Here is a 15,592-nt window from a genome sequence, read left to right as displayed (position 1 = left end):
CAGAAGAACACTTCTGCTTCCTGAGGTGACAGCAGCTTTATCACGCATCGCCTCATAAAATCCCATCATATCTGTTTGCCACTATTATCAAATGGCTGTTTAGCATGCTTCTGTGTGAGAGTGTAGGTGTGAGAGAGAGAGTAAAGGAGAGTGTGTGTAGAGGGTGATGACAGGAGAGCACAAAACGATCATTGGGAAAAGTGTGGTGATCCTGTTTGAGAGCAGAAAAACTGATTTTAAGCTTTTTAGAAGAAAAATAAGCCCATCCTCCGATGCTCAAGTGAAACATTTCTCTTTGTATCTCACATTCCCTCCTGAAGCTGAGGCAGCTCTGGTCAAACTTCAGTCAATAAAATGTCTGTCTGTCCATTGAGTTGCCACATCCATCAAGAGATGAGAGTTTGTCTTTAAAGGAGAGATAGAATCCAGTGGAGACAGAGCAGGTCCTTTCTGTGAGGCATGCAGGAAATTAATCAAGGAAATGGGGTTTTTGGTGTGCCTATATCACATCTAATCTATCCTTTGTCCACATGTAGCCGGCTCCAAGCCTCACCAATCAAGAGCGACATGCTGGCTTTATGAAAAGCCACTTGTTCCCCGCATAATTGGGGGGTCTCATTGCTGAGTTAAATGGGAGGTGGAGGTGGAGGGAGGGGCAGTCTTGTTTGCCCATGTAAAGTGTGATCCAGATAATAGCATTCTCATCAAAGGCAGCAATTACATTCATTACAACGGCGCAAGGCGCGCCTGCAAGGAAATTAAGTGGTGAGAGGAAAGAAAAGCTTAATATATACCTCCTTTATCCGATCCCCCACCCCTCAGTTCTTTTTCAAATGCTGCTTGTGGAGCTGGGCACCTCAAGAAAGAAACAGTCTCAGTCAGGGAAGAATAAATCTTGTCAAAGTCCCCCTTCACCTTTCTGCCTCCAAGAGGCTCCCGTCTATCGTTACTATGGCTGCACTTGTCTGAGATTCAAAAGCTTTTTCCAGGAGGGTAATCCCTAATGCGGCCCAACAAATGACACCAAGTCTTTAAAAAGTGCTCAAGACCTTCTCTAAATTAAATTCCAATTTCTTTCAGGAAAGGAGGAGCAAATCAATTGTCTTGCATGGCGTTAAACCACAAACAGCTTGTAAATCAAGCGCTTACAAGGAGAAGGGAACCTTTTCATTGAGGCCTTTTAAATGTGAATCAGAGCAAGTGGATAACACTGCAACCTTCTCATAGACAGGTGTTATCCCTGAGCCCATTCTGCGTGTGGCAGTGTGTTTATATCCAAACTGGCTCATAGAATTTAGATTAATCCTGTCAAGGTTTGGAGTTCAAGTTAGACCTTTTCAAATGTTAAGTATATGAGTAGTTGTATCAAAGTCAACACATTTCTGGATCAGCTTGTTTATATTACATTAGAGAAAAACTATCTCCAAGTTTTCAACAAAATAAAATAAACCTTAAGGCGTCATTTCAGTGTGTGGCCACAGCAAATCCAGAGTAAATGCCAGCCGTACCAGACCCTATTAAGAGTATTACCTGTTCTCAGTCTCATTAATACATGCTCACTGCCCTTTAAAAGAACAGCTTAATATATCCTGCAGTGGACATGTCATTAATGCAAAATTAAGTTTGACCAATTATTCCCCTTCAGTATTTTTAGGTTTAATAAATCTATCTGCAAAAGCAAAACCTTCATTGGTTTCTTAGTTGGAATTACAACATAAGATTATTGTTTAAAGGATTTGCATTATTGGAATTAAAAGTAAATACTCCAAAAAAAAAATGAGAGCGCGGAGAAGTATGCACTTTGTCTTTACGTGCCGACAAATCATTGTGTCTATGTGTAAATTATTCAAAAGGATCTGGCTGTGCTGGAAACCTGAGCATAATTAAATTGCAATAAAATAACGTTAGTGTGGACAGGCTGTTAGAAGGTGATGTAATTGGCTGCTCCGTCGGTCATGGTTCGACTGATGAGATTGACTGTCACGTCTTCCAGTGGGTCCTGTACATGCAGTCCCTAGGGACTGGCAGGTGACACAGACAGAGCCTCACTATCGTACTGTACACTCAGCTTCCTTTACAGAGACAACCTTAATCTGCGCTATCTTGATCATTTAAGCCTTTACTGTAAGGAAAGAACTTGTTTGGAACGTTAGCCTACATCTCTTAGCTTTGTATTTGGTGTGTTGTGTCTGAAAACAGTGTGAGGTAGAGTGGGTAGTACCTGATTCAGCACTGAGACATGTCTGCCATCTAGTGCCCAGATATTCAACTGCACCTGCATGTAGGGAGGCCAAACACACCTGCCAAAAACATGAATGACATGTGGAAAAGTACTATTTAAATCTATACATGCAGAAAAGTACACTTGCTCAGTACCTCTACAGAATATGCTGATAGACAGTTGAATTTTTAACACTTAGCAGGTGACTCATTTTACAGAGTAAAGAATTCACAGGTGGCAGGTTTGCATTACTGCTGTAACTCTTTCACACACTGACACTGACAGTTGTAATGTGGTAAAAGGATACCGAGGCCTCATTCTACATGGTCATTTATCATCTACTCCTCACTGGTTTTCCAACAACTTTGACACAAATAGGGGAATGTGATCTTCACCAAGAGTACGTGTAAATTATTGATTGTGATAAAACATGAATGAGTCAATAGCTTTTGAAAGTAATGCAGTTGTTGTGCCTCATTTGCCACTTGTACGTAATTGCCAACAGTACATCTGAAAGTGTGTCAAGACACAGATGTGAGTAGATATGCTATCACTTCATTTCATAAGGTGGAAGAAGATGGGTATTTTAATTCCAGGGCTTACGAAAAAAATGCCAACCGGATGATAAGATGCATTGTTGAAGTTGTGATGTGAGCAATTAGTCTTATAGTTTGTAAGACAGCAAAGATGCTATCAAGATAGAGATTGCTTCATGAGCAAGTCTACACTTCAATGGGTATGTGCTGCTGACACTGTAGGAATTAAGGATGCATATTGTATTTTGTAACGATATCAGATATGTGAATATTTAGAAAATAATTTTTGCCATTGCCAATATCAATACCGATTTCTAAATATCTATCTATCTAAGTTCAGGCCTACTTCATTTTGGAGCTGAAAGTGTGTGAGGCTATCATGGGGTTCTGATGTTAAAATCATTTGTTTGGGCTACTTTTAAACTGCCTTCTACAAATTTGCAGCCCATTTTGCAACTTTTTAAAATCACTTTTATCTAATTTTTGTTGTTGCCACTTTTAGCCACTGTTAACCCATTTCCGCTGATTACCAACCTTTCTTGCCAAAACTTTTTGATTTTAAACTACTTATTGCTATCTATGCCAATTAATGCTATTGTTTAGCCCCTCTTTGAGGATTTTTGTCACTTTAATCCCATCGTTGCTATTTTCCACTCATTTTTTGTTACTTATCATCCCTTTTTGCTACTATTATTCCCACTTATAACCATTTTGCCATTTTTCATCCATCCATCTTTCCACTTTTTGACAATTCTAATTTTTGCTGCTGCCTGTCTTTTTCTTTTGCTACATTTATGCCAATTTTCACACATTTTTTTTTGGAAATTCTAACCTGTTCTTGCCCATTTTTGTCCTCTTTCCACAACTACGCAATTATTTTCCGTTAAAAGTTTCTCAGTCTCTTCTGCTTTATTTTCTGGAATCCTGACATTAGTGCACATCATGGCTTAGCTATCAAGTCTGACATTTCTTTCTTAATTATTTAGTTCAATGTGCAAATCCACACTGTGAACACTAAAAATGTGATTCTGTTTCAAGATTTTTAAAAGGCTATATTGCACTGTAGAATGAATAAAATTCATTTTTTGTTGCTTTGATAAGAGTGGTTATTATTCCGTTTAAAAAATATATGGTTATCACAGCTTAGATTTATAGTGGACCATGATTTTGCTGACCTCAATGGGTCCTCGGAAAGCTCTCCGCTTTATCCCCCCTTATGGGCAACCCTGATAATATTGACTCGCAATACTATTAAAATTGCTACATTTATGGACCATGTCCATTTGAAAAATAACCCCTATGTTTTAATGCTCTTTTATAACTCACAGAGGCAGAAATTCTTCCTGTAACATAAACACAAGGTTTAAAACAGTCTTTTAGAGAAATATTATCAATGCCACTTTGAAAAAAAAAACTTTTTATTAAGAACTTTACAACCGCAAAGTAAAAAGTATAAACTAAAGTGAGAAAATAAGATAATATTCTAAATTTTATAGTCAGAGGATTGATATGAAAAAAAATCGAAGACTTCAAATTCAGTTATTCAAAATATGCTTTTTTCCCCCCTAATAATCGTGTTTAAATCACATCATGAGCCAGGTATCTTGATATACATCGTATTGTGAGTTTGATGTATGCTTACATTCCCATAAAAAAAACAGCAGTTCACTGAGGCCTCATCATATGGACTTTAAATATTAGAAGTCGAGTGCACATTACATTGTAAGGATCAGTTTTTCTCTTAAACAAATACTAAAATAAGCGGAAGAAAACTAGAAAACTATTTCTGCGCGGTAATGTCGCAGCATAAAAACTATTTAAGTTTATAGCTTTTAAGCTAGCAGCGGAAAGTTTGTTAGTGGATGTTCAAGAAGTGAATTTATCTTACATAAAAATATACTCAAAATGGCAAACTTAACCTATTACTCGACGAAGGATTATAGTCGTGTCCTAAAGTAGCATTGGGATAAACATACATTTCTGGAGTGTAAATTATTTAGGATGAATTTTATCTTACCCAATCCTGTCTAGCGGTTGCTTAGTCTAGTTGACATCAAAAGCGGCAACGTCCATCGTTAAGCCCAATGAAATGGCAAACGAGCGTATGTTCAATTTATAAAGCACGTCTACGATGTTTAATATGTATTTTTTTTAATATTTCATAATTTGTAGTGAACTGTATTGCGCACACTATCAGCTTGACTGGGGGGAACCTTTTTCGCGGAAACACTATGCTTCTCTCCGGACGCTTTTCACTGCTGCACACTAAATGAACTTTGACCCTCGATTTGGTTTATTGTTTTGATTTAGCTGGCAGTCTTTCAGTGTGAAATGTAGCTGGAGAGCGGAGAGAGAGGAAAATTTAAAACCCCGAGTACTGTTGAGGGCTCAATAAAACACTAAAGCCTGTGATCGTAATGAGTATACCGTGTATATACCGGCGTTACTATTCACAAAAGATGCCCTCTCGATGAGCTAGCGTTAGCTGAGGCTAACGTGGTGTACGTAGCTTTGGAAACAACATGACGATGATGCGGAGCTGTGAGTAGGAGCCACTGACCAGACATTGGATCGCACCGATTTCCTGTTTGTCAATCAGAGATTCCAAGGATTATCTTGTCTTTGTGTCTGGATAGCAACAAAACGGCCCTCCCTAAACAAACAACTATTACTAGCCACATTTCACTGAAAGTTATCTTTGAAGAGGTTGGTGTGCGTCTCTTGAGAAGCTAAAGCTGACAATATTGACCTAAAAATCAGATCTGAGGTATTGTAATATTTTAACCGTGTTGTATATTCTCTGACTGCACGTAAATTCATTCAAATTCTTCACTAAAAGTGTTCTGTTAAAACATTTAGCTCTTAATTTCAATGGGTGAGGAAAAGCCGGACACGCTGGACTTTGTGAAGGATTTCCAGGAGTATCTCAGTCAGCAGACTCAACATGTCAACATGATATCAGGCTCCGTTAGTGGTGTAAAGGAGGCGGACGAGCTGCCACCAGGTAACTAGCTGTAGTCATTTTCTTTTGACAGATTTTCTGTTTTATTTCAGTGGTATAAAGGCTCGTTGATTCACTGCAAGTTGGCACTGTTCATTGTAAGGCACTTAGTTTGCAAAGAACCATCATAGTCCATTCTTTGTAGTCCAACTTAAATGTTACTGAATTTCCTTTTTAGTAGCTAGTCTGTGTGGAAGAAACGTCCTATTGATGAAACTGCATTCCATGAATGTAGGAAAGTATAGTTATAGTGTGCAGTGGTGTATCATTTGTCTTTTCTCTGTGCATATGATCTGCTGATGTGCCTGCTTGCAGACTGTAGTCAGAATGGACTGGATCACCCCTCGGTGGACATGTCACTGGAGGACAGCACAGGGATTCTGGTGGATGGATTTGAGAGGACCTATGATGGCAAACTCAAGTGCCGCTACTGCAACTATGCCACCAGAGGCACTGCCAGACTCATTGAGCACATCCGAATACACACAGGTCAGTAATCATAGTTAATTTCAGCAGGAAATAATGACATAGGCAGTGTTTTTTTACTGTGTTTTTATTGGGTTTTCTCTTAATTATTTCTGTTTTCATTAATTGTCCAGGGGAGAAACCTCACCGCTGCCACCTCTGCCCATTTGCCTCAGCCTACGAGCGCCACCTGGAAGCCCACATGCGATCCCACACAGGCGAGAAGCCGTATAAATGTGAGCTGTGCTCCTTCCGCTGCAGTGATCGCAGTAACTTGTCACACCATCGCCGTCGACGTCACAAACTCCTTCCAATGAAAGGTGCTCGCTCTCTTTCCCACAAGAAGATGCTGAGCGTTTTACAAAAGAAGGCCAGCTCTCTGGGTTATGGTCGACGTCTCCTCATCAACTTCAGCCCCCCATCTATGGTGGTGCATAAGGCGGACAATGTGAACGACTTCTCCCACGAGCTGCCTCACTTGCGCCAAGATGCCTATGATAATCCGAGTCGAACAGTGGAGGATGGACACCCAGCAAATCAAAACCACCATCACCATGATATGGTTATGGATAACCCCCTGAACCAGTTGTCTACCCTGGCAGGTCAGTTGGCCAGCCTCCCCTCAGATTCCCAGGCCCAGGCTCAGCCTCCCATGTCTCCAGGAGCAGAGTCTATCGTGGACGAGAAGCCTTTCCTCATCCAGCAGCCCCACCCTGCCACAGCTCCTGTCGCTGTTACAGCCAGCATGACCCACCCCTCCTCCTCTTCCCCAATCACCCCTGAGCCACGGGCTCCTCCCCACAACAATTGCAGCCCAGGCGGTGGACCCTGCAGCGAGCACAGTGCGCGCACCAGTACCCCAAGTATCTCTAACAGCCAACCCAGTACACCCGCCCCAGGCCTGTCTGCCCCACTTCAGGACCCCCATATGCTACACCACTGCCAGCACTGTGATATCTACTTTCCTGATAACATCCTCTACACCATTCACATGGGCTGCCATGGCTACGAAAACCCATTCCAGTGCAACATCTGCGGCCACAAGTGCAAGAGCAAGTATGACTTTGCCTGCCACTTTGCCCGTGGGCAGCACAAGTAAAGGAAGACTCTGACATAACTTATAATGGACAGCTTGTTTTAATAATTTCATAGTTATTTTATTTATTGGTCTCTTACTTGGCCTTGATGTAGCCTAGCCTTTGGAAGTTGTACTCAAACAAGAAAATGGCAACATTCACAGGGTTTCATTGTGTATGGTGCCCATTCAAGTGTGTTATGAAGGGATGAACAGTGTTTTCAACAGGTTGAGAATTTATTTGGCTGGTGTACAGAGGTTCATTATCCTCTGAGAAATAATGATCTACATAGGCCACGAAGCCAACAAATAAACCTTAATGAAGTAGATAACCAAATACACAATAATAATTGGTTCTTTTACTACAAGTAAAGATCAGAGATGTGATGCTGTTCTTGAAAGCGGAGCCTCCCCAAAGGTGGAAAAACAAAGGGGCTTACTAGCAGCAAGTAAAGCTTTGTATTTATTTTTTTTACATTTTGCGCACATTTACACAAACATCCCCATCTACATAGTTGTATAGCATAGCTTCTGTGCCTGCTCTCCAAGTAATCTCTCCGTAAAGGTGCCACACTGACCAGCATCTCCTTTGGTTACTGTAATGCACTTACTATTGACAAGTACCTCATACAACACTACTTATAATTACCACACTATAAGTTTAGATTAAAGTTTTTTTTAAAGCATATACCTTTATAAAATACAAGCAGGATATTAAGTTAACCATGTTTTTACATGGCAAATCCCTGGTGAGCCACCCAAATAAATTCTCGCAACTCCTTGAGTATTATCAAGAGATTACTTTTGATGATAACAGGACCTGTTGACCTGGATTGATCTTTCTTAAGCCTCGTTGAAATTATTTCAGTGCTTGGTGCATTACTACTCTTTCTTTGCAGTGCCTGACATGGTCACTTCTCTTGTGTGGCCTAGACAGAGAGGACTGTTATTTTAATAGATATTATTACACATTTCCTCTTCTAGTTGTAGTGAATAGGCTGAGAGCCTTGACAAAAAAGGGTTTGGCCATTGTAGTTTTCTTTGGTAGCCATGATTTCTTTTGCCAAAATTCTGTTCCATGTATGCTGCTAAGAAACGTTGGGATCAAAAGTAAATGGAAGGCATCCACAGCGAAATCCTGGCCGAACTTAGTATCAGTGGGTTTTTATTGGTCAGCCAATCAAGTTGTGAACCTAGATTTGGTAGAAGTGGTGTTTTCACACAGTGTCCTTCCTCATCAGTTTCACTTGTTTTATTTGGTTTATTGTATCCATTTAGTTCCATTGTTTCACACTCCAAACTTTTGATATTGTAAGAAGTCACTTTGATATCCAGTATCTCCACATTTAGGACAGAACCACCCAGTCTTGTGTCTCATGTGAACACTTTTTCAGAATTGCTACGTAGCAACAGGGATGCTATTTTTTAGCCTTTGTGGTAACACTCGCTGAGATTCCCCCTTTGGATCCCTTTCTGAATATTTATTACTGAGTATTGTATTCTGAGTGGTTGGATAGATGTTCAGTGTCAAAAAAGCAAAACATGTCGCAGTAAGACTGTTACTTTAGCAAGATTGTTCTTTGTATTGGATACTGTTGTCTGTTGCAACATGCGTGGAGAACATAGTTACTGTTTTTAGGACCACCTCCTTGTCACCATGCTTACAAGTAATAGGGGCCTCCAGTTATAACTGCCTTATGTTGTCTCAGTGTGTCGTAGGTTCATAGGTAACCGTGAATGTCAAAGCCTGTTGGCGATCACTCTTTCCCTCTGGGATGGCAAATCATTTTACTGTTACATGGATTAATCAAACTAATTTATAAGTAAAGTGTTTTATATCCAAGCTGGGCTTTGTCTTTTATTGCCAGATGTCTATGGAGGATGTGAGTCACAAAACCACACATGTGAACTTTATACTATTACAACCTGATGCTGATACCTGTTTCCCATGTCAGTGCAGCAAAAATAGAAGTCATTGGTACCCAATATTGGGTTATTTCTAGTCACCAGAAATTACAGGCAAAATCCTGCACACTGTCCAAACTGCATAGACACATTGGCAACAATGGGCAGTTTAGCCAGTGTGCAGTACTTTGCCTAAAATTTTAAACGGATGTATTTGTCTTGCATGTACCTGTCTCATAAACCAGAAGTAGATTTTAAAGCTTTAGAACTTTATGATACTATGGATGATAAAGATGACACATTGACTTTAAATGTGAGAGGCCTATCAAAAAGTATTCAAGAACAAATATTGTGAATATAACTGAATTGATTACAAACCACAATCTGCCTTTTTATAATGCTTTTAATCAGGTCATGTGACAGAGAAAATGAGAAGAATATGAGAGTATAATCCTGTTTTGATGCTGAACAGAAAAAGGAAAGGCTGTAGTGATTAAAAGTCGGGAGATGCTGCTTATTGCAGTTTGAAGTTACGCCTTCTCCTCCTCCTGAGCCTCTTCCTCCTTTTTCTCAGAGTCTGCTAAAGAGAACAGTGAGCTTTTACTATTAAAACCACTACTTAGCATTATTTTAAATGTAAATTCTGTAGGAATGAATGGCCACAGACCTTTAAGTTGGATTGGACCCAGGACCAGAGTTTGGCTATCATGCTCTGACTCCAGGTCTCTGGCCGTACGTCTGACGCAGCCACGGCGGCAGCGGGAGTTCATGTCAGAGGCTTGGCATATCAGGACCTTGCACTGGATGTACACAGACTCTGTGGCTCGCAGGAACTGGAAGGCCTTAAAGGTGAATTGGGCATATTCTCTGGTGCCAGTGGTGTAGACCCTGTAGGTGTTGTCTGAAGGACATCTAAAGAAAAAAGACAGTTACTAGAAGATTTTGTGCTGTTAAGAATAACAGAAAAATGGGGTCCTATGTGTACCAAGTGCTTTGATTTCCTAAATATTTGTGTTGTGTTAGGATTGAGTGTTCAGAAGGGTTGGAAAGTAACTAGATTTACTCGCTTAACCATAATTTAGTTATTTTTATTGGTTCTGGTAGTTTTGTGTGAGGCTTTTAAAATCAGTAATTTTACTTTACCTAGGTAGATAAAATTGTTCTTGAGTCTTTTAAAATTTTTACACTGTCTTACACTAACGGTATCTGACTTCCTGTTTGGACACAGAACTGCTTTAATAGGTAGATCAAAGATAATGACATGAACACAATGATAATGAAAACAAAGTCCAGATGACTTCTGAATTGTCCACTGTACTGTCTGTGAGTTTTTAAAGTGAAATGAGACTTTAAGGTGCAGTGGTGGACTTATTTTACATCACTGCAGCTGCAGGGAGATGCTGCAGCAGCTTAACCAAATTGAGCTGCAAGGGACAAAAAGCATGCGATCAGTTGCGATCAAAAAAATGAGTGCACAAATTGTTAATCATGGTTAATCGCAATTAAAGTAATTAATCATGACAGCCTACTTTAAATGAATTCCTTTTAACTTTTAAGTAGATTTAGAGACCAGTAGTTTTGATTCTACTTAGGTCCAATTCAGTCAAACTGACTGCTCTATTATAAGAGTGCAACGTTCTCATACTTCTTGCACCAATGGTATTTAGTAAAATACCATTTACTGATATATATGTTTTAGCTCATATCTGCTGATACCACTAAGATACAATACAATACAATACAATACAATATACTTTACTGTCCCCTTAGGGAAATGTGTCTTGTACTCCAACTGATGTACACAATAAGCTGCCAAATCTCATAAGTAATAAATAGAATAGCAACAATAATCCACATGTACACAGAGTTGCACATTAATATAGATCCAACATAACCCATACAGATTGCACATACCCATATTGTACAAGATGCTCATAGAAATAGTCATAAATAATGATAATCATAAGTAACAATGAGGAAGAGACAAGAAACAACAGGATTCAATATTAACATAAAAAATAAGAGAACAGAGAACACCATGGTGTTATTGCACACTACAACAACAAACTACACCGGCTACAGCCTAGAGAAACATTATTCAAAGTCATAGAGAACAGACTGATTATACATGGACTGCAGGGAGAAGTCCTCCAGTCCTCCCTACAAGCTTCATGACGGTCTGCACCAGATGAGCAAGTTTCAATTTTATCTGCACAGAAAGATGACTAAACTAGGCTGACATCCCCTACCTGATTATGTTCTCAGACACAGCCTGATAAAACAGAAACATGATCTTCTGATCACAGCCAAACACCCTGAGTCAGCGTAAAAAATACAGCAGTTACTGTAAATGAGAGCACAAATTATCAACATAGATTTCCTAGCTAAGCAGGTTATCTAAGTAAACACTTAGGTACAAGTAAGCGATGACCTGATTGATTTTTTTTTTCTATCATGGATAAGCAGTGGGTTAGATCACCAACTGAATGAGGGTCAAGCACCATCTCCTCCGTTTTCTTTACATTTACAATGAGATGGTTATCATTACACCTATGTACAAAAGACTGTACCTCATAAAAGTACAGTGAGGGGTCTGCGTCCATGTACAGGAGGCAGAGGATGACAGTATCAACAGAATCATGGTGATACTATTATGCAATATGAATTTTGAATGTGAATAAAATAGTTTCAGAAGAGATTATGATTGTCTGAAAACGAGCCTGGGATGGACCCCTGGCCCCAACGGCAAAGTCAAATCCTCTCAGTAAGCCCCAAAATGTCCTCATATCAAGCAAATTATAGTTACAGTATATCGATATCCTTAGTTGTATTGAAACAATGAATATATGAAATGTTGTGTAGTAAAACAGCATGCAGTGAAAAAAAATCAATGACTGGTGGCAGAAGAATGGATGTTGCATAAACACTATTTATTTATAATTTTATTGTCTAAGTTATACCTGGCCTAGAGACATGCAGATGGGTTTTTTTGTGTGGTCATACTCTTCTGAGAGCTTATGAAGTACCATTCAATATTTGGGTATTTGTTTCAGATTTTGATATCCTGTAGGGCCTGAAGTGACCAAAACCATCCCCGTTTATCATGGGATAAAGGAGGAAAATAAAATGTATAGCTGTACGTCCACATCGGGCTTCTACAGCATCAACAAAATATGCAAAGTATTTTAACAATTAATAAGGATGTATCAGTGAAGCTGGTTGAGCTTCAGATAGTTTAACTATTCAGTTAGATCTACCCTGATGTGAGGATCACCAGATAAATCCCAGTGTCCAAATATGTTAATTCAATGATGGGAGAAACACTTAAAAGCTATGATTTTGAATTTTTTTTTATTTTTTTCCTAAGCTTAGATTTCTCAAAATAAAATAAAACACAAAAATGTTTGTTATAGTGATGAAGTTGTACAAATTAGCATTCACTGGAAATACTTAAGAACCCAAGTAAATACTTGTTCCTTAACTTTTATAGCCGACTATAGAACCCTGTGGAGGTGATTTACTTAATGGGCAACAATAAATGATCACAAGTTTCTCTTACCCATTACGGACCAGGTAGTAAGGTCTGGTCTGGAAATCAGTGGGTGATGGTGAGGTCACACAGGTGTCAATAAAGACCACCAGGTTACTTCTACGATTCCTCAGGTCCACTTGGACATACAGATTCTGGTTCAGGCTCACCTCATACGGCTCTTGAGTCACCTGTGAGGATCAAATCAAAATGTCAGTGATGTATTCAAAATGGAGCTTATCTTTGCTATGGGACCATACCTTATAGTAGAAGCTGCTGGATGTGTAGAAGTCCATGCTGGTGTTGAATTTCCCTGTTCCTATAATGCTGCTGTTATGACGATGATGGACAAGGTACATTATCTGAGACACTGAGTCTTGATCCATTCGGCATCCCACGTTTATCTTAAAGTGAGACTGGCGTGTGATCTCTCCCAGGCTGGTGGCATAGGCTCGGATTGTGTTAGTGTATACAACTCTGCCGTCCTCAAACTGTCAGGATGAAAAATACAACGACTGAGATCCCTGAACTTGGGTCAACAGTTTACTTTTAATGTTATCTGAAGGTGATGAATTTTCTACCTTCCGAACGTTGCCACAAGAGTCAATGGGATAGTTGAAGACCACCTGATATGCGGTGACTTCAGGTCTGCAGTTGGGATCATTGAGGTACAGGCTGTTACCGTCATAGCCAAGAGAGTTCAGATAAGAGCGCTTGATCACAATGTTCATGTCAGAGGAACAGCTCACTTCACCTGAGAAAATATTGCGGATTACTATTAGGTCAGACATGTAAAACTACAGGCTGTTTGATTTTTTTAAGCCATGGTTGTAGTCAGGGCCATTTCTGGCAAAAGTGAGACCAAAGTCTATGCAACTTTGTAATTTAACCTAACAGATATACTGTATATGTAAATAATAAAGTAAATCTGAGTTCAAACAAGTCATCAACAAGGATGGCATAATATAATGAAATACTGCAACTACAGACACATGTGTCTTTCAGTAATAGCAACTTTAACCAGAAAAATGTATCATAAAATCATCATCAGTGAGGTTTGTTGCCTGTTGTAATGATAAAGTTAACATTTTAAATGGCCCCATATACCTGATCTTTATAGATGAGAACAAACGGTCACTTCAGAGACCTTCATGGCAAAAAAAACAAAAGAAATCAGTTTAGACTTGAGAAAAAGAATTGTTGATGTTCACAAAGCAGAAGAAGGATCTACAAAGTTATCACAGCATTTCCAAGTGTTAAAGACTGGAGTGAGAAGTATAATCAAGAAATTCAAAGAGAGCCACACAGTACAGAACAAGACTGACAGAGGTAGGAAGAGAAAAATTTCAAAGACTGTGGAAAGAAACTAGTGAGAGATGTGTCTAAAGACAACTGCCAGGACTCTAGCGAAGGACTTAGCCAAGTCAGTTGTAGTCTCAAAGAAGATCATCACAAGAGCCCTGTACAGGAATGGACTAAGAGGCTGCGAACCAAAAACACTCAACTTCTGCAGAAGAGACACCTTCAAGCCAGACTGAAGTATGCTAAGGACAACCTTGATGTCATGCATCTGTCCTCCGGTCAGATGAGACCAAACTCAAGCTCTTTGGCCATAGAGACGTTGTTTATGTTTGGAGAAAGAAGGGAGAGGTGTATAATCCAAAGAACACCATTCAGTGAAACACAATGGGAGTATTATGCTGTAGGGATGCTTCAGTGCATGTGGAAATGGGAGTCTTATAAGGGTGGAAGGAATCATGAAGAAAGTAGGATATGTGATGATTATGAAAGAAAACCTCAAGCAGTCAGCAGCAAACTAGGTCTGGGTGGTCACTTTGTCTTTCAGCAAATGACCCAAAACATATGTAGCTCCTGGTGAAGAACTTCTTCCAGCAGACCAAAGTGAACATTATTGACTGTCCTGCACAAAGCCCTGACTTGAATCCCATTGAAAATCTATGACAACTATGAACCAAAAGGTGGCCCATGGGCCAGGTCTGGCCTGCTAGACCAAATAACCTGGCCCACAGTGAGTCACATCAAAGCATTAAACAAAGAGGAAAAAGCATGAACAAAAAGGCCACAATACGAAGCACACTTGCCGACTCCTTTTTTGAGCATATGCCACACCACAGACTTGATACTTTCTTTTGACACTTGGCCCATTACACATTAATGCGCACTTTGCATATTTGCTGCTCCCAGACCAGCCCAATTGACTAGTTAGCAAACAGTTTAAGTCACAGATATTCTGCTACTATTCTAAGCAAGAACAACAAGGCCAGCTTGAAAACACTTAAAGCTGACCAGGGAAAATTGTCAATTTAAATCTGACTGAACTGACTTTTTTTTTCAAAGTGCCCTACATGCCTCCAGTTTAATCCCAGTTTGTTGTGGGTTGCAAATGTAAAATCCACATGGTTAAACTCTACATTAAATTGTTGTATTGTGGGCTAATATTGTTTCAAGAGTGCATGTTGTCTGGTTTGTTACTAAACACAGGGAGTAATTTATATTCATTTGGAATTTTATTAGAAACAATATCTGCACATGTCAAAAAAATAATGGCATCATGGGCTTGAAAAAAACCAGACCTCTGGCCCCCAGTTTTCTTTCCTTTAAATATTTTGGCCCTTGGGGCAAACTAACTGGGGAACCCTGATCTATGGGGATCTGTCCTCTTACAGGCAAGACAGGACTAGCTTCAGAATATTGTATAAGTAATGGTACAAATATTGAATAACTAAGTGAATATCAGCAGTGATTAGGCTCATAATAAAAATGAGAACCGATTCATACCATTTACATTTAGTAAAATTGTTACACTGTTGTAAAACTGACTTAAATGATATTTCACTGT

At 39.5% G+C, this 15,592-nt stretch overlaps 1 protein-coding gene across 1 annotated transcript; it reads left to right on the top strand.

The window, feature by feature from the left end:
• The first annotated feature begins 5,033 nt into the window (after positions 1-5,033).
• ikzf5 (IKAROS family zinc finger 5) lies at positions 5,034-9,141 on the top strand. Its single transcript, XM_041790137.1, has 4 exons — positions 5,034-5,524; positions 5,617-5,761; positions 6,074-6,247; positions 6,358-9,141. Exons 2-4 carry the CDS (start codon positions 5,629-5,631, stop codon positions 7,320-7,322), a joined length of 1,272 nt encoding a protein of 423 aa, XP_041646071.1. The 5' UTR covers positions 5,034-5,524; positions 5,617-5,628; the 3' UTR covers positions 7,323-9,141.
• The last annotated feature ends 6,451 nt before the right edge of the window (positions 9,142-15,592 follow it).

The sequence above is a fragment of the Cheilinus undulatus genome, linkage group 6 (assembly GCF_018320785.1).
Source record: "Cheilinus undulatus linkage group 6, ASM1832078v1, whole genome shotgun sequence".
NCBI lineage: Eukaryota > Metazoa > Chordata > Actinopteri > Labriformes > Labridae > Cheilinus > Cheilinus undulatus.
The sequence above is the reverse complement of the archived record's forward strand: the minus strand, read 5'-3'. Positions and strand labels throughout refer to the sequence as shown.

Excerpts from the sequence above, each read along its gene's own strand:
- ikzf5 (XM_041790137.1), top strand. The coding sequence starts at position 5,629 with ATGGGTGAGGAAAAGCCGGACACGCTGGACTTTGTGAAGGATTTCCAG. Across the intron at positions 5,762-6,073 it reads GGCGGACGAGCTGCCACCAG|ACTGTAGTCAGAATGGACTG; the intron begins GTAACTAGCTGT and ends GCCTGCTTGCAG. Across the intron at positions 6,248-6,357 it reads GCACATCCGAATACACACAG|GGGAGAAACCTCACCGCTGC; the intron begins GTCAGTAATCAT and ends TTAATTGTCCAG.